The sequence below is a fragment of the Rhineura floridana genome, chromosome 1 (genome assembly GCF_030035675.1).
Source record: "Rhineura floridana isolate rRhiFlo1 chromosome 1, rRhiFlo1.hap2, whole genome shotgun sequence".
NCBI lineage: Eukaryota > Metazoa > Chordata > Lepidosauria > Squamata > Rhineuridae > Rhineura > Rhineura floridana.
The window spans coordinates 161,588,936-161,615,726 of record NC_084480.1 but is presented as its reverse complement, the minus strand read 5'-3'; the positions used below and the strand labels follow the sequence as shown (position 1 = coordinate 161,615,726).

General features: G+C 44.0%; 1 protein-coding gene across 4 annotated transcripts in view; it reads right to left on the bottom strand.

Moving 5' to 3' along the window:
• SLC44A2 (solute carrier family 44 member 2 (CTL2 blood group)) overlaps nucleotides 1–25,300 on the bottom strand; it is a 97,884-nt gene extending 72,584 nt beyond the window's left edge. For 2 of the 4 annotated variants that reach the window (XR_009757732.1, XM_061582928.1), the window contains exon 1: nucleotides 25,110–25,300. Coding sequence is in view for 3 of the 4 variants with exons in the window: in XM_061582928.1 (XP_061438912.1) it covers nucleotides 25,110–25,161 (52 nt within the window). In the remaining variant the exon portion in view is untranslated. The remainder of the gene's footprint in view (nucleotides 1–25,109) is intronic. The other 2 variants (XM_061582941.1, XM_061582933.1) reach the window with 2 other exon arrangements.
• Nucleotides 25,301–26,791: the final 1,491 nt, after the last annotated feature.

Below are 26,791 nucleotides of genomic sequence, written 5' to 3'. Positions count from 1 at the left end.
CGAAACAAACCCTGCGACAGGGCAGTAAGGAGCTGAAAATTGAACTGAGCAAAATGACGCAGGAGCTTAAAGAAATAGGGGATCCTGTGAGAGAGGAGAATGAGATCAGAGATGAGAAAAGAAAAAATAAAGGGAAGATACAAACCCTGGAGATTGGAACAAATGTGGAATTGGAAAAAGATCTGGAGTTTATGGATATTAGAAATAAAATCTACTGTTTGGAATTTAACGTTATCTCTGAAGAAATTAATGAAGATATTAGAGATAAAGTTATCAATGGCTTGGATAATCTTCTGGACTGGAATGACGTGATGGAGCTTGATATAGAGAAAATCTATGGAATTAACTGCAGCCATGTGACAATGGAAAAATTCTCAAGAGATGAGCCAGTGCATTTTGTAAAAAAGAAGAACAGAGATATGACTTTACAACAATATTTCAGCAACTTATTCAGAATTGATGGCAAGAAAATATTTGGGATAGAGGAAATTCCCATCAGACTCTTATTATATGACTATGGCTATGACAGCAAGATTATTATGGAATACTGATAATGGAAGATTGGACACTGAAATTACTGGACTTAACAGGACTATTGAAGATGGAAGATGGAATTAATATGGATAATGGAATAATGGCTATTGAAATTATTGGACCTAACAGATTTTTGATGTTTATTTGGACTATGGTTATGACAATAAGATTATTATTATTATTAACGAGATGGATTAATCGACATGTTTATTTGGAGAAAAATTGATAGATATATTTCTTAAAGAATTGAAACCTCTCTTTGACTTTTTGTGGAAAGAATAAAGTAATGTTTATGAGATTTGATGATTAATTAAGATAACTACTGGAGGAAAGTGATTTTATAATATAATTTAAGAGACAGGATTGTTATATATTGTAGACCTATAACTGATTTGATCTGCGACAAATGGGAAGTCAACATTTTATTTTTTTGTTTAATCATTTTTGTTTTGTTTTGTTTTTTGTCTTTGAATGTTTTATGATTTTGTTTTGTATGTTTTATGAAAATTTGAATAAAAATTATTGTAAAAAAATAAATAAAATAAAAATAAAATAAAATAAAATTACAACATTTACTCAAATTAACTTAGATTAAAATGCCTCAGAGAAGAGAAAGGTCATACTCCTCCTGTCCAGAGTTTGGAAGAGTTACTTTTTTGAACTACAACTCCCATCAGCCCAATCCAGTGGCCATGCTGGCTGGGGCTGATGGGAGTTGTAGTTCAAAAAAGTAACTTTTCCAAGCTCTGCTCCTGTCCTCCCGATAAAGGTCATCCATCAGGGTGACCAAGGCCGATTAAGTCCCATAACCAGGCCTGAACCCAGACTGGAATGGGTCAAAATAATCTGTTTCATCCAACAGTACTTACAATTGCTGTGCCACAACGCTCTCAATCACCTTCTGTAAGAAGGGGGTATTTGCAACTGGATGGTAGTTGTTACAACCAATGGGTTCAGCGTGGGTTTTTTCGTGAGTGGTCGGATCACTGCCTCTTTCAGGGTGCCTGGACCACGCCCTCCCACAGCGATGTGTTGACCACACCCTTGTAGTAGGCCCCTTTAAATAATGTGTGTTTTATATAAGTCTATATAAGAGTGTTTTGCCCCTTTCAGAGTTGAAATAAAATGTATTTTGACAAGACAAGCATTCCTGTACCCATTCTTCCCCTCCAGGAAGTCTGGGCATACAGCTAGATTGTAGCTGTTAAATCAAAAATCTGGGCTTAATCATAAACACATTAAGAGACCAGGAAGAATACCTTATTAGGATTCTCCAGATGTCCAGAAGTAATCTTATTTAAGAATTAATAAAGATCGGTGAGAATGTTTGTGAGAAATGTCTTTGAGAATGGAAAGGTGATGTCTGTGAGAACGGAAAGGTGATCAAATTTCAGATTGGATGATCTAGATGAGAGACCATAAAAGAGAGATCACAAATGCAGTTTTTTATCAGTCCTCATAAAGTGGCCATACGCTGCTGTTGGCTTGCCTAATTGCTGAGTCTTTTTCCGAGGCTTATCTGAGCCCCCATGGGTGAGATTTAAACTCATTCTTTTCTATCTATGTGTTAAGATATCTAGACTGTATAAGAATATATTATATTACTTAATAACCTTTGGTTTTGTGTTGTATTATTAATTCTGATTTATTAATTTACTGGCTATGGCCAGACTTGAGTATGCTCATATATATCCATATAGAAATGTGCAGTCAATAAAAAGCATAACCAGTTGTGGAATACCATTCTTTTTTACTCCGACTGATCCCAAAGTCCTGAGATAACTGGTGGGAGTTTCCTCTTTAAGTCTGGCTGTTTAGATTTACTACTGGGGCAACCGCACAAGCCTCGATGAAGTACAGTTACTACATACAAGGACTCTAAACAACTTTAGGCTTAAGGGAAAAGTGAAGAACCCTTGAATCTGTGCATGCACACATAAGAGGTAGTTCAAACTATTTTATCCTGGATCCACTTGGTCAAACCCCCTCCGCAAGCTTTAATAAGCCAAGAAGGGCAAGGGTCAAGAGGACATGTTGCTGGCCACATCATCAAAAGCACCTTGTCCATGTCATCAGGTCGCATCAACTGAAACCAATCCCAAGAAGTCGCAGCAGACATCATACTGGATACTACAATAGGTGTGGATGGGGCATCAAGATTGCTACGGAGGCAAGCAACTTTACCATCAAAGCGCCTTACAAACTATTCAAAGTGGGCCTCCGAAGGGTCTGAAACTCCATTTCCTGGAGTTGATATCAACAGATCCCTGACAATACAGAAAAGCTCCACTGGACGGCTACTTGAGGATGCGATGGTGGCAGAGAAGTGGGGCTTCTTCGCAACCCTCACTGCCACACAGTTGGCACAGTTATGATGCCCAATCAGCCTCACAGCATATCTTTCGCCACTTGCGCTCTAGCCATCATCCAGCCTGTTTCATTGCTCTTAGTTCACTAGTGTACCAAGCTGCAAACCGGGCTCCACAATGCCAGAGAGGGTGCTCAGGGGCAACCGTGTTAATAGCCCAGCGTGTCTAGCTGTTCCACAGCGTGACAAGAGCTTCAACAGGGTCAGCTGCTCTATCTACTGGAAACTCCCCCAGGGCATTCAGGAATCCAATGGATTCCATTAGTCTCCAGGAGTGGACCATCTTAATCTGTCCACCACCCCTGCAGGTGAGGATCGGAGGCTTAAGTCTCAACTTCACTGGGAAGTGGTCTGACCATGACAATGAGGTGACATCTGCCTCCTATCTCCAGACCACCCCTTCCTCCATCTGAAGCAAAAAAAAAGTCGAGGGTGTGTCCTGCCCAATGCATCGGGCCGGTGACAACTTGAGACAGCCCCATGGTCATCATAGAGGCCATGACGTCCTGAGCCAGAACACTAGAAGTAGCCTCAACATTGACATTGACATCATCCAGGACTATCATTTTGGGCTCCTCCAATACCACAGCCGAGACAGCCTCCACCAGCTTGGCCAGAGAAGCTGCCAGGCAGCAGGGTGGACAGTACACCAGCAGCAACCCTAGTTTACTGTCTCCTTGGCCCAACACCAGGTGCAGGCCCTCACAGCCAGCTCCAACACATGGTGGTTTACTGGTGACAGAAATGGAAGTTCTGTAGACCACAGCAACTCCTCTCCCCCCCCCGTCCCTGCAGTCTGTGCTGGTGTTGCCCCAAGAATCCAGGTGGGCAAAGCTGGGTCAGATCAACTCCTCCCAGCTCACCCACCCAGGTCTCAGGTAATGCACACCAAATCCGCACCTTCATCCATGATCAACTCATAGATGTGTGGTCTTATTGTGTACCAATCTGGTGTTAAACAACAACACACACAGGCCAGTAGCACAGCAGATGAGCAATGAGGAACCCGTCCATGAGAGGAGTGGGAGTGAGGAACAAAGCGGAGACAGCCTTGCCCTTGAAGACTAACATATTTATTATGGCAAAGGACTACAGCTCCCATTATTCCTGACAACTGATCTTGCTGGCTGGAACCGATGGTAACTGTAGTCCAAACCATTTAGAGGGTACCATGTTGAGGAAGGCTGGCACTGCAACACAGGAAACTGCCTTTTACCAAGTCAGACCATTGGTCTATCTAGCTCAGTATTATCAATACTGACTTGACAGTATTATCAATACTGAGCTCTCCAAGGTTTCAGGCCAAAGTCTTTCCCAGCCTTCCTGGAGATGCCAAGGACTGAAACTGGGACCTTTTGCATGCAAAGCATGAGTACCATTAAGCCTTGGTCTATCCCCTAAGAGAGCCATCAGACCAAGCATAATCTATTCCCCTTCTTATATGTTTTATGAAACCTAGAGGTCAGATTTATGTATTTTAAGGGATATATAATCCACTTTTTGAGAACATGGCTCCACAAAGTGACTTAATGTTTTTATATTTTATCTTGATATGTATTGTATACATGCTTTGAGTGGCAATATCTATTCATAACTTAAAATATCATAATATCCATTTCATATGCCTTAAAAAGCAGCACAGAAATCAATAACAAAACCTAGCCAGACCCAGCATAATAGTCCTGTTTATATTAAAAGAAAGTCCAAGGCCTACTTAAAGGGTGTAAGGTGTAAGGAGGGGCCTGACTAACCTCAGAAGGAATTATTATTATTATTGCCAGTACTGAAAAAGCTCTGTTGCAAGTTACATGAAGCTTCATACTAAGATGGCATGTTTGTTTGTGGGTGTGTATGCACTGAAACTCCCGGGATGTCCATGGCACCCATGATCACTAAGGAAAAGAGGGGGAGTCTTCCTGTAGATGTGGCTCTGGATCTCAGACCATGAAACTACTTCACTGGGGCATCACAAAACTTGTCCTACATTTTATTCCCCCCCCCCCCAGAAAAGTCTTTCAAAGTTTCCCAAGATAATTAAAAGGAATCGACATCGCTGCCCGCATCAGCTAACCAAACGTCAATACTCTGTTGGCACTAAATGGTCATACATATTTTCTTGTAATTATTATTAGCCATTTCTATAGTGCTTTTTACTGTACAAAGGGCTTTACAGAACTCTCTCATTTACCCAGTGAAGTAAGTCGCTATCAGTCTCACTTTACAGATTGGAGAATTAACGCCAAGAGACTATGGATTGCCTAAGGACACTCATATCTGTAACTGGTCTAACTGTAGGACTAAACTGGCTCTCGCTAGTTCCTGCTGGGCTAATTCTTTGTTGAATTGTGTCCCATCAAGCAGGCATTATCATTTGGTGTGGACTGAGCTCATGCAGGAGGAAGCAGCATGCCTCTGAACCAGCGGAGGACCTCCTGGGAATCAGAAGTAGGGAGTATGCACTCACATCCTGCTTGCAGACTGGTTGCTCACTTTGAGAGCAGAGTGCTGAACTACACAGGCCTCTCTCCTGATCCAGCAGGGATCTTCTTATGTTCTTAGATGGGGCCTGGTTTAATTATCCAAAGGGAATATTGCTTTTAGAATCACTGTTCATCAGGAAGTCCCTTGCTGCTATACACAGTTAACATTCAATCTTTATCAAGATCATTCTGGAGTACTGATATAAGAACTCTTAAAACTAAGAGATTCCTGACTCCTAACTGAGCACATGATGCTGTGTCAGCTGGTCCACAGGAGACACAAGTGAGCGAATAGTGACAGCGAAAAGGAGTTTGGCAGAGGAGGAGTAGGGAGGAAGAGACAAAAAGGACTCTGAAGCTGTGTGCTCTGATCATGTGCTTCAAAGGGTTCCACAGGAGCGTGATTGGAAGGGGCATGGACTGATAGCTGCTGAGTGCAGCTAGGAGCAGCTGTGTGTGCTAAGAGTTTTCATTCTGTTTCCTGACTCCTAACTGAGCAGAACACAGGGAGCTATATCAGCTGCTCCAGAGGAGATACAAGCGAGCAAGCAAACAGGAGTTTGGCAGAGGAGTTCAGTGGGGGAGGTCCCTAAAAATATTATCCCTTGTACGGTGCACCACATACCAGTGGGACTCTCCTATTTATCCTGAAGAAGGACAGGATGAAGCACAGGCCATTCCAATACAAGTAGAAAGAAAGAAACAAAAGTCAGTAGAGACTATGGGTGGGAAGGACACTCCAGTGGTGGTGACCTGCATGTGTGCGATATTTGTTTTCTTGCCTGAGAACAACATGGCGTACACATGCAACAAGTGCAAGCTGTTGGTGCTGTTGGAAGAAAACGTGAGGGGCCTGGAACAACAGGTGGTATAAGAGTCTAAGAGAGGATTAAGAGTTCTTAGATAGAACACTAGAACAACAACAGCAAAGAGAAGTACAGGAGGTGGAAGAACAGCAGCATGTTGAAGCAGAAGTGGAGAGCAATAACAATGTGAAGGAAAATCCATAGAAAAGGGTGACAAGAGCAGAAGAACTAGGTGGAACTATGGAACTGCTTACAGGGACTTGAGGATGAGACTAGAGGACAGTCTGCAAAGGAAGAATTACAGGAGACCCCATGCGACAGAGAGTGAGGGACTGAAACTCAGTCAAGCAGAGGTAATGAAACCAAGCCCCACAGAAAGAAGTAGTAGTGGTGGGAGACTCCCTACTCCGTGGGATTGAACCCCAATTATGCTGAGAAGATCCATGGACTCTCCAGGTATGCTGCCTCCCTGGAGGACGGATTAGAGATGTGACAGAAGGGTTGCCATCACTCATAAAGCCCACTGACATATATCCCTTCTCATCCATGTGGGAATGAATGATACTGCCAAGTGGAGCTATGAAGAAATCATGTCAGACTTTGAAGCTCTGGGAAGGAAAGTCAAAGACTTTGTGGCTTAGATAGTTTTCGCGTCCCTCCTTCTGGTACTTGGGAGTAGAAAGGAAAAGAAAAATACTCCAGGTGAAGGACTGGCTGTGAAGGTCGTGCTGACATGAAAGATTTGGATTCTGGGACCACGGGCTATGCTTCCTGGAAGACGGACTGCACCTCACAAGGATTGGGAAGAATGTTTTTGGCCACCGCATGGAGAACTTCACCAGGAGAGCTTTAAACTGAATCCTAAGGGGGAGGGAGACATAAACCTGGCAGTAACAACTAACAAAGGCTTGTGCACAGTAAGAGGAACTGAGAGAACGACTCTAATGGGGTCCAATAATAGTCTTCATAAAAATGTAGGAAGGAAGCCAGGGCATAAATCACATGGTCTTCAATGTCTGTATACTAATGCCCGGAGTATGGGAAACAAACAGGATGAACTTGAACTCTTAATACAGGAGAGTAAATCCGACTTGATAGGTAGAACTGAAACTTGGTGGGATGACTCCCATGACTGGCATACAGCAATTGGAGGATATAACCAGTTCAAAAAGAACCAAAGGACTAGAAAGGGAGGCACAGTTGCACTATACGTTAAAAATATATATCCCTGCACAGAAATACAGGAGGATGAGCTTGGTAACTCCACCAAGAGTATCTGGATTAAAATAAATGGGACAAGGAATAAAAGGAACATGGTGGTTAGAGTCTACTACTGACCACCCAATCAAGGAGAAGATGAAGATAAAACTTTTGCAAAGCAAAGTGCCAATATTTCGATTTCAGGAAGGCCAATTTTAATAAACTCAGAACAATGGTAAGTAAGGTTCTGTGGCAAGTGACCATAATGAGAAAAGTTGTCCGAGATAGGTGAGAGTTTCTGAAAGAGGAAATTCTAAACGCACAACAGCAAACAATTCCGTCAAGGAGAAAAGGGAGAAGACAGCAGAAGAAGCCAATGTGGCTTCAAAGAAAGCTTAAAGATAACCTGAAAACAAAAAAAGACACATACAGAAAGTGGAAGGAAGGCCAAGCCACAAAGGAAGAGTACAGACAGGTATCATTGAATTGCAGGGATGGCATCAGGAAGGCTAAACCTGAGAATGAGCTGAAGTTAGCGAGAGATGCCAAAAGCAACAAAAAAGCTTTCTTCAGGTACATACATAGTAAAAGACAGAAAAGAAATGGTGGTACAGCTACTTAATGAGGATGGCAAAATAACATCAGATGGTAAAGAAAATGCAGAGGTGCTCAACTCCTACTTTGGCACAGTCTTCCCCAAAACAGAATCTAAGAACCTCCTGGGAAACGTGAAGTTGACAGGGCAGGATTGCAGCTTGGGATTGATAGACAAATGGTCAAGGAATTCCTAATCATTTTGAACGAGTTCAAATCTCCAGGGCCCAATGAACTGCATCCTAGAGTATTGAAGGAACTGACTGAAGAACTCTCGGAACCACTGTATATTATCTTTGTGAAATGAAGGATGGGTGAAGTGCCAGATGACTGCAGGAGGGCTAACGTTGTCCCTATCTTCAAAAAGGGGGCAAAGGAGGAACCTGGGAACTACAGATCAGTCAGCCTGACATTGATCCTTGGAAAAATTCTGGAGCAGATTATAAAACAGTCAATCTGTAAGCACCTCAAAAACAATGCAGTGATTGCAATGAAACCAACATGAATTTATCAAGAAAAAATCCTGCCAGACTAATCTTATCTCATTTTTTGATCAGGTAACCTCCCTCACAGACTGTGGGAATGCTGTGGACATAGTATTCTATTCAGCACTGGTTAGGCCTTGAGTACTGTGTTGAGGTCTGGACGCCACACTTCAAGAAGCATGCAGACAAACTAGAACAGGTTCAGAAGAGGACAATGAGGATGATTAGGGGACTAGAAACAATGCCCTATGAGAGACTGAAAGAACTGGGCATGTTTAGCCTTGAAGAGAGGAGACTGAGGGGCACTCTTCAAGTACTTGAAAGGATGCCACACAGAGGAGGGCCAGGATCTTTCTTGATCATCCCAGAGTGCAGGACACAGAATAATGGGCTCAAGGTACAGGAAGCCAGATTTCAACTGAACATCAGGGAAAATCTCCTGTTAGAGCGGTACAACAATGGAACCAACTACCTAGGGAGGTGGTGGGCTCTCCAACCCTGGAGGCATTCAAGAGGCACCTGCACAGCCACCTGTTACGTATCCTTTAACTTGGATCCCTGCATTGAGCAGGGGGTTTATTATTTATTTATTATATTAATTAAATTTCTATACCACCCCATAGCCGAAGCTCTCTGGGCGGTTCACAACAAATAAACATCTGAAGTACAAGTAAAAAAGCCATACATAACACAAGTTAAAAATGAATTAATTAAACAAAAAAAATGTAAACATAATGAAACACATAACTAACTGCAAAACTCAATACTAAAATATGAAGATGTTGAGATGTGAAATTGGTAAGAATGTTAAAACGTTAAGATAATTAAAATGTCAACATATTAAATAATTCAGATGTTTAAATGTTTGAGATGTTTAAAATGTTTAAAATGCCTGGGAGAAGAGGAAGGTTTTTACCTGACGCCGAAAAGATAGTAGTGTTGGCGCCAGGCGTACCTCATCAGGAAGGGTATTCCATAGTTCGGGGGCCACCACTGAAAAGGGCCTTTTTCTCGTTGTCACCCTCCGGGCTTCTCTCTGAGTAGGCACCCGGAGGAGGGCCTTTGATGTTGAGCGCAGCATACGGGTAGGTTCATATCGGGAGAGACGTTCCATCAAGTATTGTGGTCCCAGGCCGTATAAGGCTTTATAAGTTAAAACCAGCACCTTGAATTGGGCCCGGAAACATATAGGCAGCCAGTGCAAGCGGGCCAGAATTGGTGTTATATGTTCAGACCGCCTGATCCCTGTTAACAGTCTGGCCGCCGCATTTTGCACAAGCTGTAGTTTCCGAACCGTCTTCAAAGGCAGCCCCACGTAGAGTGCATTGCAGTAGTCTAGTTTAGAGGTTACCAGTGCATGGACAACTGAAGCAAGGTTTTCCCTGTCCAGATAAGGGCGTAGTTGTGCCACCAGCCGAAGTTGGTAAAAAGCACTCTGTGCCACCGAGGCTACCTGTGCCTCTAGTGACAGGGATGGTTCTAAAAGAACTCCCAAACTACGAACATGTTCCTTCAGGGGGAGTGCAACCCCATCCAGGACAGGGTGAACATCCACCATCTGATCAGGAGAACCACCTACTAACAGCGTCTCAGTCTTGTCTGGATTTGACTCAATGGCCTTGAAGGCCCCTTCCAACTCTACAATTCTATAAAAATGTGACACCCATGGGTACCACAGCACTCTCAAATACTTCCCTAGCACCCCTCCCCAGGGCCCCTTCCCAATGCTTTTATTCTTTAAGAATGAGGTTTTGGCCCTTTTGCTATTGCTGTTGTTGAGCTGAAGGCAAGGCTGCCTATTTTTTTTTTGTCTGTTTTATTTGTTTTTTGGGGGTGTAGATGTTGGGGTATTGGTTTTGTGGGAAGGTTTTTTTGTGTTATTTTGGAGGAGTGGGAATCTGAGTATTGCAAGTGTTTCTTCTGTGAAATAGGTACATTGTGATACCCACAATAGATTTTTGGATTTCCCAATGTGACCCTAGGGTCAAAAAAAGGTTGGGAACCCCTGTCTTAAACTGCCAGATACAGGCAGGCCCCGCTTATATGGCAGGTTCCGTTCCGGACCCCCACCATAAAGTGGAAATTGCCACAAAGTAGAACCCCATTGAGTATAATGGGGCGCATCGCGCAAAAATGCCGCGAAAATACCACAAAAGCAGCAAAATCGGCTTTAAAACAGAGAATGAAAGCGGCAGCATTAGCGGAACGCCAGGAGTGAAGCGCCAGGAAGCAGGGCCCTACTGTACAGTATCTTGTTCTTGTCACGAGGCATAATTCACAGTACTGGACGACAGATAGAATAAGCAAGGCTAGGAAACCACTCTGCAGATGTTGCTGGGCTCTGCTTCCCATCAAGCCCATTCAATGGCCCAAGGATGATGGGAACTTATAGTCCCAACCACATCTGGAAGACTACAAATTCCCATCCCGGAGCTAGGAGAAATTGGTTCTTGAAAACTTAGTGTGCCTACAGCCATCAGTGTTTTTGGGGGGAGGAGAAAAGGGAGAATAGTGTAAGAAAAGACAGAAAGCTGCAGCAGAAGAATCCCCTGAATTTGTCCATACAGCTAGCTATGAGCTACTAGCAGTGAGAAAAAAACAATCGGAAATGAAGGAACAATGCAAGGAATGAACAAATTCAGGGCAGGAACCTACAAGCAGAGCATTTCAGGAAGTCACAGGAGTGTAGAAGGTGGCATCATGTAGGATCAAGCCTTTCTTCCTGCCTTGAGCCAGGATTTGACTGGCCATATATGCCTCTTAAGTCAGTCTCCACATTTGAACAACCTGGTTGCTGCTGCATCATAAGTCCTTTCATACTAGCTAGACCAGACTTATCCCTACCTGCAGGGCCAGATTAAGCTGAGGAGGGCCCCTAGGCTGATTCTGAGCTGCCCGGCGTCCCGTCCCGTCCCATCCCCCCCGCTTCACCTACCTTTCCGCTTTTTTTGTGGCTGCGCGCACTGGTTTGCCATCAATCAAGATGGCGGCCGAGGTTCCCCTAAGGGGCTGAAGCCTCTGCTGCATGCGTGCCATCAACCAAGATGGCGGCAGAGGCTTCAGCCCCTTAGGGAAACCTCGGCCGCCATCTTGATTGATGGCAAACCGCAAAAAACAGTGGTGAAAAAGGTAAGTGAAGTGGGGGGATGGCAGGCAATTCGGAAGCTCTTGTCCCACGATCCGCGGCTCCTGTCTTGCTTCCACGGATCACGGGCCCCAAGAGCTCCAGGCCCCTAGGCTTCAGCCTACTAAGCCTAATGGATAATCCGGCCCCGCCTAATTGTCCTTCCCACCAAGGATCTCTGCTTAGGCCCACCCACAGGAGTCCATTCAGAATAGCTCAGTCTCCCTTGATCATCTCTATCTTTCAATAACAGGAACTTCAACTAGACTATGGAGTCCAAGCATGGAGTGCTTTGTTCCAGCTTCAGCTGGTCACTGGGTGACCTTGGGCCAGTCACTGCCTCTCAGTCTCAGAGGAAGGCAATGGTAAACCCCCTCTGAATACCGCTTACCAGGAAAACCCTATTCATAGGGTTGCCATAAGTCAGGATCGACTTGAAGACAGTCCCCCCCAAAAAAAACTGAGGTCAAGAAGAAAGAGCCAAACTAAATGTGATGGTAGAATTCAGATCCTGTGGCATTCCTATAAAGCAGTGAGGGAGGAGCAAGAACAGCCAATCATTGGGGTTTTTTTTGCTATATTCTTCCTCTACTTCACAACTGTTTTAAAACCATTTTTTCCTTTGTTGTTATGTGCCTTCAAGTTGATTTCGACTTATGGCGACCCTATGAATCAGCGACCTCCCACAGCATCGTTATAAACCACCCTGTTCAGATCTTGTAAATTCAGATCTGTGGCTTCTTTTATGGAATCAATCCATCTCTTGTTTTGGCCTTCCTCTTTTTCTACTCCCTTCTGTTTCTCCCAGCGTTATTGTCTTTCCTAGTGAATCAAGTCTTCTCATGATGTGTCCAAAGTATGATAACCTCAGTTTCACTAGAACTTCTAGTGATAGTTCTGGTTTAATTTGTTCTAACATCCAATTATTTGTCTTTTTTGGAGTCCATGCACAAAGCGCTCCTCCAACACCACATTTCAAATGAGTTTTTCTCTTATCCACTTTTTTCACTGTCCAACTTTCACATCCATACATAGAGATCGGAAATACCATGGTCTGAATGATCCTGACTTTAGTGTTCAGTGATACATCTTTGCATTTGAGGACCTTTTCTAGTTCTCTCACAGCCGCCCTCCCCAGTCCTAGCCTTCTTCTGATTTCTTGACTATGTCTCCATTTGGGTTAATGACTGTGGCAAGAAATTGATAATATTTGACAAGTTCAATGTCCTCACTGTCAACTTTAAAGTTACATAAATCTTCTGTTGTCATTACTTTAGTCTTCTTGACATTCAGCTGTAGTCTTGCTTTTGTGCTTTCCCCCTTTAACTTTCATCAGCATTCTTTAAATCATTACTGATTTCTGCTAGTAGTATGGTATCATCTGCATATCTTAAATTATTGATATTTCTCCCTCCAATTTTCACACCTCCTTCATCTTGGTCCAATCCCTCTTTCCATATGATACGTTCTGCATATAGATTAAACAAATAGTATGATAAAATACACCCGTCTAACACTGCCTCTCAGCCTCAGAGGGAGGCAATGGTAAACCCCCTCTGAATACCGCTTACCTTGGAAAATCTATTTGTAGGGTCGCCATAAGTTAGAATCGACTTGAAGGCAGTCCATTTCCATTTTCAACACTCTTTCCGATTGGAAAAGAATCAGTTTCTCCATATTCTGTCCTTACAGTAGTCAGAGTATAGGTTGCGCATCAGGACAATCAGATGCTGTGGCACCCCCATTTCTTTTAAAGCATTCCAGTTTTTAATGATCTACACAATCAAAGCCTTTGCTCTAATCTATAAAGCACAGGGTGATTTCCTTCTGAAATTCCTTGGTCTGTTCCATTATCCAATGTATGTTTGCGATATGATCTCTTGTACCTCTTCCTTTTCTAAATCCAGTTTAAACATCTGGCATTTCTTGCTCCATATATGGTAAGAGCCTTTGTTGTAAAATCTTGAGCATTACTTTACTTGCATGAGATGTTAAGGCAATAGTTCGATAATTACTGCATTCCCTGGATCTCCTTTCTTTGGAATTGGGATGTATATTGAATGCTTCCAGTCTGTGGGCCATTGATTTGTTGTCTATATTTGTTGACAAATTTTTGTCAAAATTTGGACAGATTCAGTCTCAGTAACTTGTAGCAACTTTGCTGGTATTGTGTCTGGTCCTGGTAATTTGTTTCTTCCAAGTATTTTAAGAGCAACTTTCACCTCACGTTATAAAATTTCTGGTTCTGCATCATACAGTTCCGCTGTGAATGAATCTGTCATCTCTTTTATACAGTTCTTCAGTGTATTGCTTCCATCTTCCTTTTATTTCATCTTGATCAGTCAGTGTGTTCCCCTGTTGGTTATTCAACATCCCTACCCTTGGTTTAAACTTCCCTTTAATTTCTCTAATCTTTTGGAATAGGGTTATTGTTCACAAATAAAATGTTATTATTTTATTATTATTATTATTCCACCATTTTTGTTGTCCTCTTCTATTTCTGTACAATAACTACTGTAATAGTTTTCTTTGTCCCTATGTACTAGTCACTATATTACTGCGTTTAGGGTTCTGACCGTGTTTCTGTCGCCTTTTGTTTTTGCTTTCCTTCTCTCTTTAACCATTTTAAGAGTTTCTTCAGTCATCCATTGAGGTCTTTCTCCCTTTTTAACTAGAGGTATTGTCTTTTTGCATTCTTCACTCTATAGTTCTTCTGGTTCTCTGTCAACTAAGTTTAAAGCCTCAAATCTGTTCTTTATTTGACCTTTATTTTCTTCTGGGTTGTTATTTAAATTGTATTTTGGCATTATGATTGCTTTGTTGTTGTTCTTTAGCTTTACTCTGATTTTCGATACGATCAGTTCATGATCTGTACCGCAGTCTGCTCCTGGTCTTGTTTTCGCAGAAAGTATGGAACTTCTCCATCTTCTGCTACCAATTATATAATCAATTTGATTCCTATATTGACCATTTGGTGATGTCCATGTGTACAGTCATCTTTTTGGTTGCTCAAAAAATGTGTTTGCAAGAAAAAAAAATTGGGTTCACAGGATTCAGTAAGTCTTTCTCCTGCTTCATTTCTATCTCCTAAGCCCCATTTCCCCACAATTTCTAGTTCTTCTGTGTTCCCTACTTTTGTATTCTGGTCCCCCATGATTATCAGCACATCTTGTTTTGGTGTGTGATCAATTTCTTCCTGTACTTCTGCGTAAAGTCTCTCCAATTCTTCTTCTTCTGTGTTTGCCATTGGAGCATAGACTTGGATGATGGTTATGTTAATAGGTTTCCCGTTAAATCTCATTGATATCACTCGCTCAGACCTTGCATGATAGCTCTTAATTGCTTTTGCTACATCACTCCTCACTATTAAAGCAACCCCATTTCTTCTTCTTAATTTCTCATTTCCTGCATAAAATATTTTGTAGTTGCCTGATTGAAAATGTCCCATTCCCATCCATTTTAATTCACCCACGCCAAGTATTGTAATATGGATGCGTTCCATTTCTTGCTCGGCAATTTCTAACTTTCCCTGATTCATGCTTCTCACATTCCATGTTCCTATTCTGTACATCATACAACACTGGAGTCTCCTTTCACATCTGTGTACATCAGCCTCTGGGCTTCCTTTTGGCTTTCACCCAACTGTGTCATTAGTCACAGCGCTACTCATACTTCTCTGTTGTTCTTCCCCAGTAGCTCGTTGAGTGCCATCTGACCTGGGGGTCTCATCTTCCAGCGGTGTCTCGTGTTGCATTTTGGATACTCTGTTCATAGGGTTTTCATGGTAAGAGGTATCCAGAGGTGCTTTACCATTGCCTTCCTGAATCTGGATGCATCTTAGTCCTTTTTTTCCTAGTGGGGAATTTTTCCTAGTTCATTTTTTTCCTCATGGAGGCTTTTTCTAATCACAGAGCCTCACCAGAAAAAAAGCAACTGGGAGGGGGAACTTCAAGGGGGAATGTATGGGTTGGGAAATATATTTAGCTCTGAATTCTTGCCTGCCAGTACTCTGTTTCAAAGCTCCACCGAGTTATCCAACCCTGTGTTGTCAGGATTCATCAGCAGTCCAATACGGACACACAGGTTTGCCTTTGGCCCAAGCATGATGCAGTTTCTGTATCTACCGACAATGCAGCTTGTTGTCTATGTGACATGAACACTTCTTTTAGGTTCTTGTACTAAGGGGAAACATGCATCATGAGGCAACTTTAACCAATCGCAAAAATACTTTTAGGAAAGCCCAGGCAGACACACCACAAACCTCTATTTTGATGTTTGAAAACAGAATGCAAATTTCACATATACAAATGTAAAAATCTGAACTGCTTCCAACAGCCCCAAACTCTCAGACCAAGCTCAATGTATCTGATGGAGGCAACAGCTTCTTCTGTTTTTGTGGGATGGGAGATAAGAGCCTTCCAACACCCTTGTCATGAGGTTGACATAACAGATGAGGAACTCAATGGAAAATTGCTTAGTTAATTAAAAAGAACAACTGTGCTTCTAGGCAGCGTTTAGGCTTTTATCGTCCTGGATCAAAAGAACCACCAATTGCTTGACGGAGGCCTTTGTTGATTCTTCTAAGAACTACTCCAGGTCTCCTTGGCACATCCCTCACAGAAGGAAAGCTCTGTAGTCTCACTGAAGAAGATGGAAGGAAAGAGAAGCAGCTATCAGGATTCTTGCAGTCTTATGCCAGAGACCTGCATGTAGGTCTCCTGGAATCTTGATCCATAGATATATATATATTGCGGCCGATGGCCAATACAAAATCATCATACAGTAAAAACTATTTTTAAAACAAATTAAAACCAGTGTCGATACTCTTTATATGGACTTTTGATTTAGCAGTGTTCTACGAATTATAATTGCTGTGGCGCAGAATTTAACAACGATGTATGTAATCTGAGGGTGGCGATCTTGCAGTAAATGTCTTGTATAGTATAATGAGTCGTGGCCAGGCATCGATTGAATGATAGGAGTAATGCTGCAAGTGCGGATATCTTGGTAGAAAGTACAGTATAAAAGGACATGGGATATTGTCTCAGTTTCTCCAGTTCCGCATGGGCACAGCCTATCCGAGCGCGGTACCCCACAAAACCTACCCTCAAGTAAAGCTGACGGCATCACGTTGAATCTCGCCATGGTAAAAGCTCTTCTATATCTGGCAATAAGGAGGTTACTAAGGTATTGAGCAGGGGCAAAACCCCTGGAAAAGGTGATGGTATCGAGCTTGCTAGATGACACAGATAGTTGGGTTTGCAGTTCTATGCCCATTATGCGTTGGGACATAGCTGACCATGCTTTAACATATCCTAAGTTATAAATGTTGGCAGGCGAAAAGCCGAGAGATGACACTTTCTTAATCACCAACTTGTGCCAGGACGATTGAAAGGTGTCAGAGAGTACTAAGGGAGCCAAGCCTACAGTGAGAATTGGAGTTTTAGCCACCACTTTATCTTAAGTTTCCAAATTCGAGCTTCGATGGAAGGGAGACCGGCTTCCATTCTTACTATCACATTTGAGACACTTGATGGGATCCCAAAAACAGCCCTCAGGAATTTTGTCTGTATAGGTTCGAAAGGGACTGATTTTGGAAAAGTTAATATCTGTGTGCCATACATCAATTGGGAAATAACCTTCGCCACAAACACTTGGATGGTAGAAGAGATGTGTTGTCTACCCTTAGTATGAAAAAAAGAGAGAAGTGCTTTGGAGGTCCTCCGCACAATCAAGATGGTATTCTTGATATGGAAATGCCATGAACCTGAAGCGTGGAAAGTCACCCCCAGGTATCAGAAGGATGAAACCTGTTTAATTTTCAATCCATTCAATTAATTGCCAGTTATGTCTCACCTTACTTTTAGTAAACACCAGTACTTTTGTTTTAGTATGGTTAATAATCAGGTGGTCTTTGGCACAATGATCTGCCAATGCACACAACAGGCATCGTAATCCACTGCAAGTTAGTGATAGCAGAATTGCATCATCAGTGTAAAGTAATGTAGATATCATTCTATTAGCTAGAGTTGGTGGTTGTGATGCAGTCTGCGCCAAGGAATCGACCATGGAGTTTACATAAAAGTTAAATAAAGAGGGAGCTAAAACACATCCCTGTTTGACTCCCTCTTAGGTGGGAATTGGTTTAGTCAAATGTCCTATGTTATCACATCTGACCTGTAGTCTGGTATTTTCATGGAGCGAATGTATCAACATTAAAAGTCGTCTATCTATGTTGGTTGTCTCAAACTTTTCCCATAGTTTATTCCTGGGTATAAGATCAAAAGCTTGTTTGAAATCTATAAAAGCCACATATAGGGCACTCCCCTTTTTAGTTGAATATTTCTCCACCAGGTGTTGTATAACAAATAGGTGGTCAATTGTGGAGCGTTCTCCTCTGAACCCCACTTGTTCATCTGCCAATATGTTCTCCTGGGCCAACCAAGTCTGTAATTTATCCAGAAGATGTAAGGCATATAGTTTGCTGATTGTATTCAGCAGGCTGATTGGCCTGTAGTTAGCTGGGTCAGATCGGGATCCTCTTTTATAGATTGGGATTACAGTAGCTAGCCCCCAATCTTCTGGAATCTTGGCAGTATGATCGATTGCTGTGAAAAGAGCGGCTAAAACTGGGGCCCACCATTCAGTGTATCACTTAAATGTTTCTGGCGGGATATTGTCGGGACCAGGGGCCTTGCCTTCTTTCAATCTTGCTATTAAAAAGGTTACTTCTTTAGGAGAGACAGGGGGCCAAACCGGTAAATCATTCAAATAATTCCGAGAGAGGGGCTCACATTCCTGCACTCTTATATGAATGTTATGGAAATAAGACTCCCAAGTTTGTACGGGAATGTGGTATACTGGACTCCGAGATTGGTTGGGCCAACCTCTATTAACAAGTCGCCAAAAGGTGGACATATCTTTGGTTTTTGAAGCCAGTATTAATGTTTTCCACTGGTTTATTTGGGCTAAGTTCTTTTTGCTTTTAATCAGCGATTTGTATTTTTTCTTCATGGCCATATATTCCTGAGGGATTACAGTGAGCTCTAATTTTCTGTATCTTTTGTATTCTTCCACTAGGAGAGTTCTCATATCATGGCACTCTTGGTCAAACCAAGAGTTAGTATGGGATCTTGAGAAGCCGGATTTGGTTGCTAAGTTAGATTTAAAATTAAAAGTCTTTTGTAGTTCTATGGACAATTCGTGGTAAAGTGCGAGTATATTTGTTACTTGAGTAATAGTTTGTAATAGTTTGTAATAGTTTGTAATAGTTTGTCGAAGGTTAATAATTTTCTCTGAATATAGAATTCCTTTAACTTTTGACTCCAAGTTGAGTGACCATTTGGCCCAGACAGATTTATTTGATGGAGAAATGTCTGGGCCTGGGCACCATTCCGCCTTGGGGCACTGGTTACTGCAGAGAAAATGTACAATTACTGGGAGATGTTAGCTCTCCGTGCGATTCGCAACCTGGCAGCTAACCACCGAGTTTAAGGAGTCAGATGATATTATCACGAAATCTATTGCTGAGGCGCCAGAACCCGAAAGAAAAGTGTACTCGCCGCTCCAATCGCCCTCTGTCGATCCATTCAAAATGGTCAAGTTGAAGCTATGGAGCAAACGTAGTAAGCAATAGCCAGCAAAATTGCAGCCTGAATCCTTTGACTGTCTTTCCGGCAACCTGGCGGACTTATCTGTCGGTGGCGGGATTTCATGGTAATAATCGTATAAAGCTTTATCATTTCTTCCAAGTCTGGCATTAAGGTCTCCTGCTAGTATCAATATCGCATCAGGGAATTTTGTCATCAGTTGGGAAATAAAAAGCTCTAGTTTGTGAATATTGGTTTTCACCCTGTCTTTTTTCCGTTGAGGAGGAAAGTAGATATTTATGAGAACATAGCGTGCTTGGTTTAATACTAACAGTAATGCCATGGCTAGTTCGGGAAGATAGTTTACGAAATTAACTGAGGCACGCAGAGCAGTAGAAACCAGCACTGATAGACCGCCCTTAGGCCTACCACCTTTAATACTTGGGGAAGCCTCCAGTGAATAAGATGAAAAGCCTTTCAACTCCACAGGAGCTGTTGACCAAGCCTCCTGCAGTAGAATAATATCATGAGTAACTATACAGTCCATAAACGCGGAATCGTAACTCTTGCTCCTCCAGCCTGCAATATTCCACGATATGAGTGTTGATCAAAGCTGAAAAGCAGTCATGGAGGTAAAGAGCAGGGAGTAGGCTAAAGTTGTAAACACAATAGTCACCAGAGCAAAGCGTTTCCATTAGCCATACAGATTGGTTGATCTGCCAATCAGTTGTGAAATCTCTTTGAAGATGATTTTTTTTAAAAAAAAGTGCACTCAAGCTGCTCCCACCAGGTTTTACCGTTAAAAGGGGGGGGGGTTGACTAGCTTCATGTGCTCCCGTTTTCAGAAGAGGGAGGTGCAGACACACTGGAACCAGCAGAACAGTGAGTGTGTTTCTACCCTAAATTAGACCCATTCTTGATCAAAATCCTCCCCTCTCAGCTGCTCTGAAGCGGCTATTAATTTAATTTGAGAAAAAAGATAGTTAATAGCAACTCTTGATTGAGAAAACAACACAAGGGGAAAAGGTTGAACACCCCTCTCCCCCTCTTGATTCAATTTGCCTGCTTTGAAGCTTTGAAAAAGACACCAAGATAATAATAACAATAAATAATAAAATTTTATTTTTGAGTCGCCTATCTGGCCGAGTGAACGGCCACTCTAGGTGACAAACAAATTACAATAAAATACAAGATATCCAATAATGGGTCCCCCTGTGTCACATCTAGCACTCTTAAGAGCATCTGGTATACTTCCTTTTCCCCAAGCAATGGAAATGCCAAGGAAGTCTCTCCAGGGCCATTCCCATTAAGTTTAGCATAAGAAGTCCAAGACAAGGCTCTTGTGCTGTAAGGGAATACTTTCTTTCATTCCATGCAACATCCTTCTCCCCGATTCCCAATGATGTACGAAGCAGCACCTGCTGAAATTCTCCCTTCAAGGCAACCAATAAAGGCCCAGGAGTTGAGTATTTTATGGAACCAGCCAACTGAATTCCAGAGGAGACAGCACAGGAGTCTCTGGATGTCTTCATGAAAATCTTCTTCGGGGAAGAGCCATAGCTCACTAGCAAAGCATCTGCCTTGCATGCAGAAGGTCCCAGGTTCAATTCCCAGCATCTCCAGGTAGGGCTAGGAGAGGATCCTGTCTGAAATCCTGGAGAGCTGCTGCCAGTCAGTGTAGACAATACTGAACTATCTGGACCAGTGGTCTGACTCGGTATAAAGCAGCTTCCTATGTTCCTATCTTGTCTCTTTGCTTGCAGGTCAAGATGCCACTGACAGACAAATGCAACTGGCAAAGGCACTGGCATTCTGCTGCACATGGATTAGCTTGCAGACAGGACCAGGAACCACTTTTGTTTCTCTGTTAGGGCCAGGATTCAGCAATAAGTGAGGGCTGCATGTGAGCACTGCATCTTTCCCTGTCACTGAGCAGTGTCAACCAGCTCTCACGCATGTGAGAGTGAAAGCCCAACATCTTATTCCCTCAGTCAGGCTTGAGGCACAGCAGTTCTCTTTTTAAGAAACTCCACTTTCCATCTTTACTATTTGTTTGTCCTGTTTTCACTTGACAAATGGCTTCTGGATAGTACGCGCGCGCACACACACGCACGCACGCACGCACGCACGCACACACACACACACACACACACACACACACACACACCCATCTCCAGGCCACCTCTCCCTTGAGGTGTTTTTGTTGTCATTACAAAATGCAGCCTCCAAGGATGCAATCCGGAATGGAATACCCATGGGGGAGGCTTTGTAATTCTTTCCCTTCCAGCCTTTTTTCCAGTGAAAATCACCCTTCTCAAGTTGCTTTTTCTCCCATCAGAGAGAAGGTACAAGCATACTTTTTCCCACCCCATTTCAGTGGGAAAAGCAGCTGGGGTAGGATTTCAGAAGAAAGGCATAAAAAAGAGGAAAACATTGAGAAGGCCCTCTATCTACAGACTTCCTTTTTTAAAAATGGAAGAGTGTGAAGGAGTTGTTGTACTATGGCCCTTCCCCCAAAGGGGGGAGCAGTACTCCCCTTCAAGGTTAACAAAGAAACACATTCTGTATCCAAAGCTTGTCTCAGATTCTAGCCAATATGGAATAGAACAAGTGGCACTAGGATTCCCTTGTGAAACAATTTCAGGCTTAATGTTTGATTCTTAAAACCCAGGGACTGGACACCTTTTCCAGCCTAAGTGCTGCATTCCCTCATGGACAACCTTCTGGGGCCAACATGCCAGTAGTGGATGGGTGGCAGAGCAATGGATATGACATTTGTGAAGTGGGCTATGTTCAAGCCACGTAAAAAGATAACAATTTCTGCACCAGACACCTCTCTCTACTCAGGCAAGGAAGAGGCACATTATCACAGTTCAAGGACACATTCCAGTCACGAAAAAGCACTCAGGGGGACACAGGGCAGCACTAGTAAGGGGGTGAGGCCTGGTGAAGGGGTGTGGCCTTTGGAGAGTGAGGTAGAGTGGCCCAGAGGGCTCCATCCAGCTCCCCCCCCCAAGGCCTAAGGTCCACTCTTGTTAAAACCCAACATCATATTCTCTTTGCCATCTCCTAATCCTGGGAATCTGAACGTAGTTCTCCTTCTCGTCCAGCACTTCAGGTGGTGCATCCTGGTGTCTGTGGTGTTGTCATTTGCATGATTTATTCCTAAATGCCCAACAGCTGGTGTACCACGTCACCTTTCTTGCCTAATCTGCAGGCCACTTTGTATGTGGAGTTTGTGGGGATTTCTCATGAGAGCCACTAGCTGACTGAACAGGTATTAAAATCTCAAAATGCCCCTCATTGTCCACCTCTCCTCCTCCAACATGAAGGCTTATCCTCACTTTTAACAGTATTTTGGGGTGGGGTATTATTGAGTTATTGGATGAGCATTTTAGGTGTTTTATATGATGAAATGGAAATGGACTGCCTTCAAGTCGATCCCTACTTATGGCAACCCCATGAATAGGGTTTTCACGGTAAGCAGTATTCACAGGGGGTTTACCATTGCCTTCCTCTGAGGCTGAGAGACAGTGACTGGCCCATGGTCACCCCATGAGCTTCATGGCTGTGTGGGGATTCGAACCCTAGTCTCCTAGGTCATAGTCCAGCACCTTAACCACTACGCTACACTGGCTCTATTTTATATGATACACCATTTTAAATTTTCTGGTTTTTAGTTATTTTTATTTGTATTTTAAGTCACTTTGAGACTTTTTTGTATAAAGCAACTAACAAATGTAAATAATATTTTAACATGGCTGAGTGCAAGCCTATTTATGCAGAAACTTTGCCTCTTTATGTGATAGAGGGCTCTTACGTCTTTAGCCCCTTTCAGTTAAGCTGTCCCAAGAGCAGCCTCCCGTCCCAAAAGGAGGAAGACTGTGTGGATGGGAAATGCATTAAGAGAAGCACAACAATGGTGCAGGGCAAAGATCTGCCTCACAGCAGGGCTCTGTTGCAGACATGGTTAGACTGGACAGGCATCTGACTGACCAGAAAGAGCCAAGAGCCAGCAGGTCATCTACTCCCTCCCTTTGGGACCACCACTGAAACCCTCTTCACCATGGTTGTCAGTTTGGGATCCTCACAACAAAGCTGGTGGGGCAAGTTCGAGCTGCTGCTCAAGCTTTTGTCTTGAGAAAAAGAAAGTGAAATAATGAGTGACGCCACCATGTATTATGGCACGGGGGGGGGGGGGGAGAAAGGCGTCACAGCCTATGAGAAAAAAATGAGGTTAGCACAATTCAGAGGAGAAAGGAGCTCGCTGGAACAGTGGCAGAAGGCCATTAAGGAGCCTATGAGCCCAGTCTCCGCCCAGTGATCAGATCTATATCATGGCAGATTCCCACCTCTTTAGCATATGATGCAGGCACAACTTCCGTCAAGAAAAGGAGAACTCCCACACCCCACACTGCTCTGAGAGCAGCAACCTGAGTCAAGGCACCACACACTGGCGTGCCAATACCGGGCCTCCAGTGGAGAATTTGAACATTGGGCCAGCACTGCAAACCCCCACCCTACAAAGTGACTTGCTAAACAGCTTCTGTTGCCACAGCAACCACATTTCCTTTTGGACTGGCACTTCGGAGGTGGCCCCTCAGGAAATGTATTTGGCACAGGGCCTCTAGTTACTGGCCCCTAATGTAGTAACTCGTAATCAATCAATTTAGTCTTGAACCAGGAGCTTCACTCTCTTACATCACTCCCATCATTCCCATCAAGCAGTCAGTTTATGGAAAAGAAGGCTGCCTGTTGCTCTAGTTTAACTGGGAAGAAAACTCCTTCAAGCTGGGCAGGGATAGATCCATCCCTCCCTCTGCCAGTTTCTGAAGCCCTGTTTGCTAAGAAAGCTGCCTCAGCCAGACAACTGCTATTTTCACAGCTCACCCCTCCTGCCTGTTTCCTGTTGATAGAGGTTCACAGAAATCTTTTGCCAGACAGTAGCTCAGTTAGCCTGTTACACACACAAAACACTCCTAGGACACCTTAAAGATGAGCAAATTGATGATGGCATAAACTCTTCATAGACTAGAGTGGGCTCTGGCCCTCAAAAGCTTATGCCTTAATCAACTTGCCTGCTGTATCTTTAAGGTGCCACAAGCCTAGCCAGGGTGTCCAGAAGACATACTGGGCCTTCGGAGGAGTAGAAGCTGCCTGAACCAGGATAAGGAGTGTTACTCCACTTCGCATCTGGAGGGAGTTGGTAGCAATAGGGAGATGGAAAAGCCATCCCAGGTATATGGTACTTCAAGTGAAGAATATGTTGTCATACAGGCAATGAAGACAGCTAAAACTAAAGCAAGAGTCCTACACCACCACTCCCGTCGGGCGCCACAAAAACCAACACCTGTTCCCCATAAGGCTACTTAATTTCTAAACAGATAGGTGTTGCGAACCAACAGCCTGCTTGGAAGCCCTTCTGCCCTGGCTTTCAGGCGGTACACACGTGTTTGTGAGAGAAAAGCAGGCCAATATTGATTGGTTTGAGGCTCAAGCCCGGTGTCGGAGTAGCCGAATCAGCCACCAATCCTGATCCACACTGCATTGGGTGGGCACCTCACAGAACGAAATTCTACCGGGGAAAAGCCATCAGCAAAGCCCCAACAGTAGGCGCCATTATCACGCGGTGTGGGCTGGTGCTGGCGTCTCGTGGCTCTCCACCAGACAAGGGAGTGAGGGTGCCCTGGAAGAGCCTTAGGGCCGCCCGGCTGCCCATCCGCCCATTTCACCCTGCCCAGCCCTGGTGCTGGCGTCTCGTGGCTCTCCACCAGACAAGGGAGTGAGGGTGCCCTGGAAGAGCCTTAGGGCCGCCCGGCTGCCCATCCGCCCATTTCACCCTGCCCAGCCCTTTCGGGCAACGCTGTCTAAAGGGCCGAATGATCCCGCCCGCGCATCCTTCTCGGCCGCCGAGCGGAAGCGCCTTTACCGTAAGGGTTGTCGGCGTCGTAGGGTTCTTTGCCGCTTGGCTCGCCGTCCATCGCTGCTGAAAACAGCCGCAGCTAGCAGTGATTGAGCACAGGAGGCTCCGCTAAGGCTCGGCTAGGAGGCGGGGAGAGGGGAGGAAGTTACCCATTGCCGGGTAGGCAGGCTGGTTGGCCGGCTAACGCCCACCCGGTGGCCCTCCGCCTCTTCCCTGACTGGCCGCCACTGCGTCCGCCTTCCTCCGTTTAGCGGTCAAGGTGTAGAGCGGATAGAGAACAAAAAGAAGAAATCCGTTTATACTGCGCGCTCTCATCCTCCATTGCCATCAGACAGGATGCATTAAAAAAAGACGCAGTGAAAGACGGCAAAGTCACGCTTGACAATTAAAAGCCACTTGCCAAGAATAAAAATGGGGGAACGGTAGAGAGAACGGAAACTGGCATCTGGAGACATTTTTAGCTGGTGAAACTGCAACTTTTAAACTCCCCTTCTCTATACCAGGACTTATGCCATATATATAAATGAAAGACTACTTTCAAGCATGTGTAGAGTGCAGTGGTGGTCTATTGAGAAGCGTCTATTAGGAGGCCACGAATAGAAGAAATGGCTTCTGCATAAGAGAGCCCCCCCACATGACTTCCGGGCAAAACTGAACCCCAGAAATTGGACCATACCATAAGGCATACTTTAGAATCTTGAATTCATGCCCTGTTAGGGGCACACATATACACCTATTCCCACTGGCAAAATCCCAAACTTCAAATACACTCAAACTTTAGAAATGTCAGGGAAAGCTTGTGCCTAGTTTTTTCTTTTCCAAGCAGCCTTTCAAACACCAAGCCACTTCTTTCACTAACACTGAAAGAGCGAATTACTTACTTAGCAGCATCCTTCCTCCAAGTCTGCTTGTCTACCTGGCAGCTCTTCTCAGCTGATGCCATTCCCTGTTCGGTCCAGATGGCTTGGATGGCCTTTTTTGTTAGGCCACTTTTCTGAGCCGCCATTACAGGGATGGCCCAGATCACAAAGCTCTGGTAAATATAGGTGTTATGTGAGGCTGTACTGGCTGTCATGTCTGCAACCAGGCCCAGCCCTACCAGGAGGGAGAATGAGACAAACTCCTCAGGCAGCAAATGCCCCACCTCCCAGTTGTTCCTCCTGATCCCCTGGCTGTTCCTTTCTTTAGCATACAGAGCTGTGGGCACATTACATACCCTGCACCCCCATCACTAGTCTACTGACCTCAGGTGTGATGGGGAACACTACTCTGCTGCCAATATAGAAGTAAGATTCAACTGCTAGTCCAGTCGGTGTCTGTATGTGGAATGGCAGGCACCATCTTGATCTTAATGTCAGGCAGCAAAATGACTCATGTTTGCAACTCAATCACCTGTATCTGAAGTTTACAGAGGCACAGCTGGAAATTACTGGAGGGGGGGAGTACTATTACTGCTGGGCCAGGACATGCCCCAAGCCATAATATGTGGGGCAGGGGAACAGAGGATGGAAAGACTGTCTGATCCCAGACCAGGATGGATGCCTACACTCTCAGAGACAGGCTTCATGCTGGACCTTCCAGAGAGCACATCCGAGAGACCTCTGTCCCGCCTTCCCAAAACTCACCTTACCTGTTGGACTCCAGACAAGAACAGGGAATTGAAGGAACTGCACCCCAGCTGGTCATAT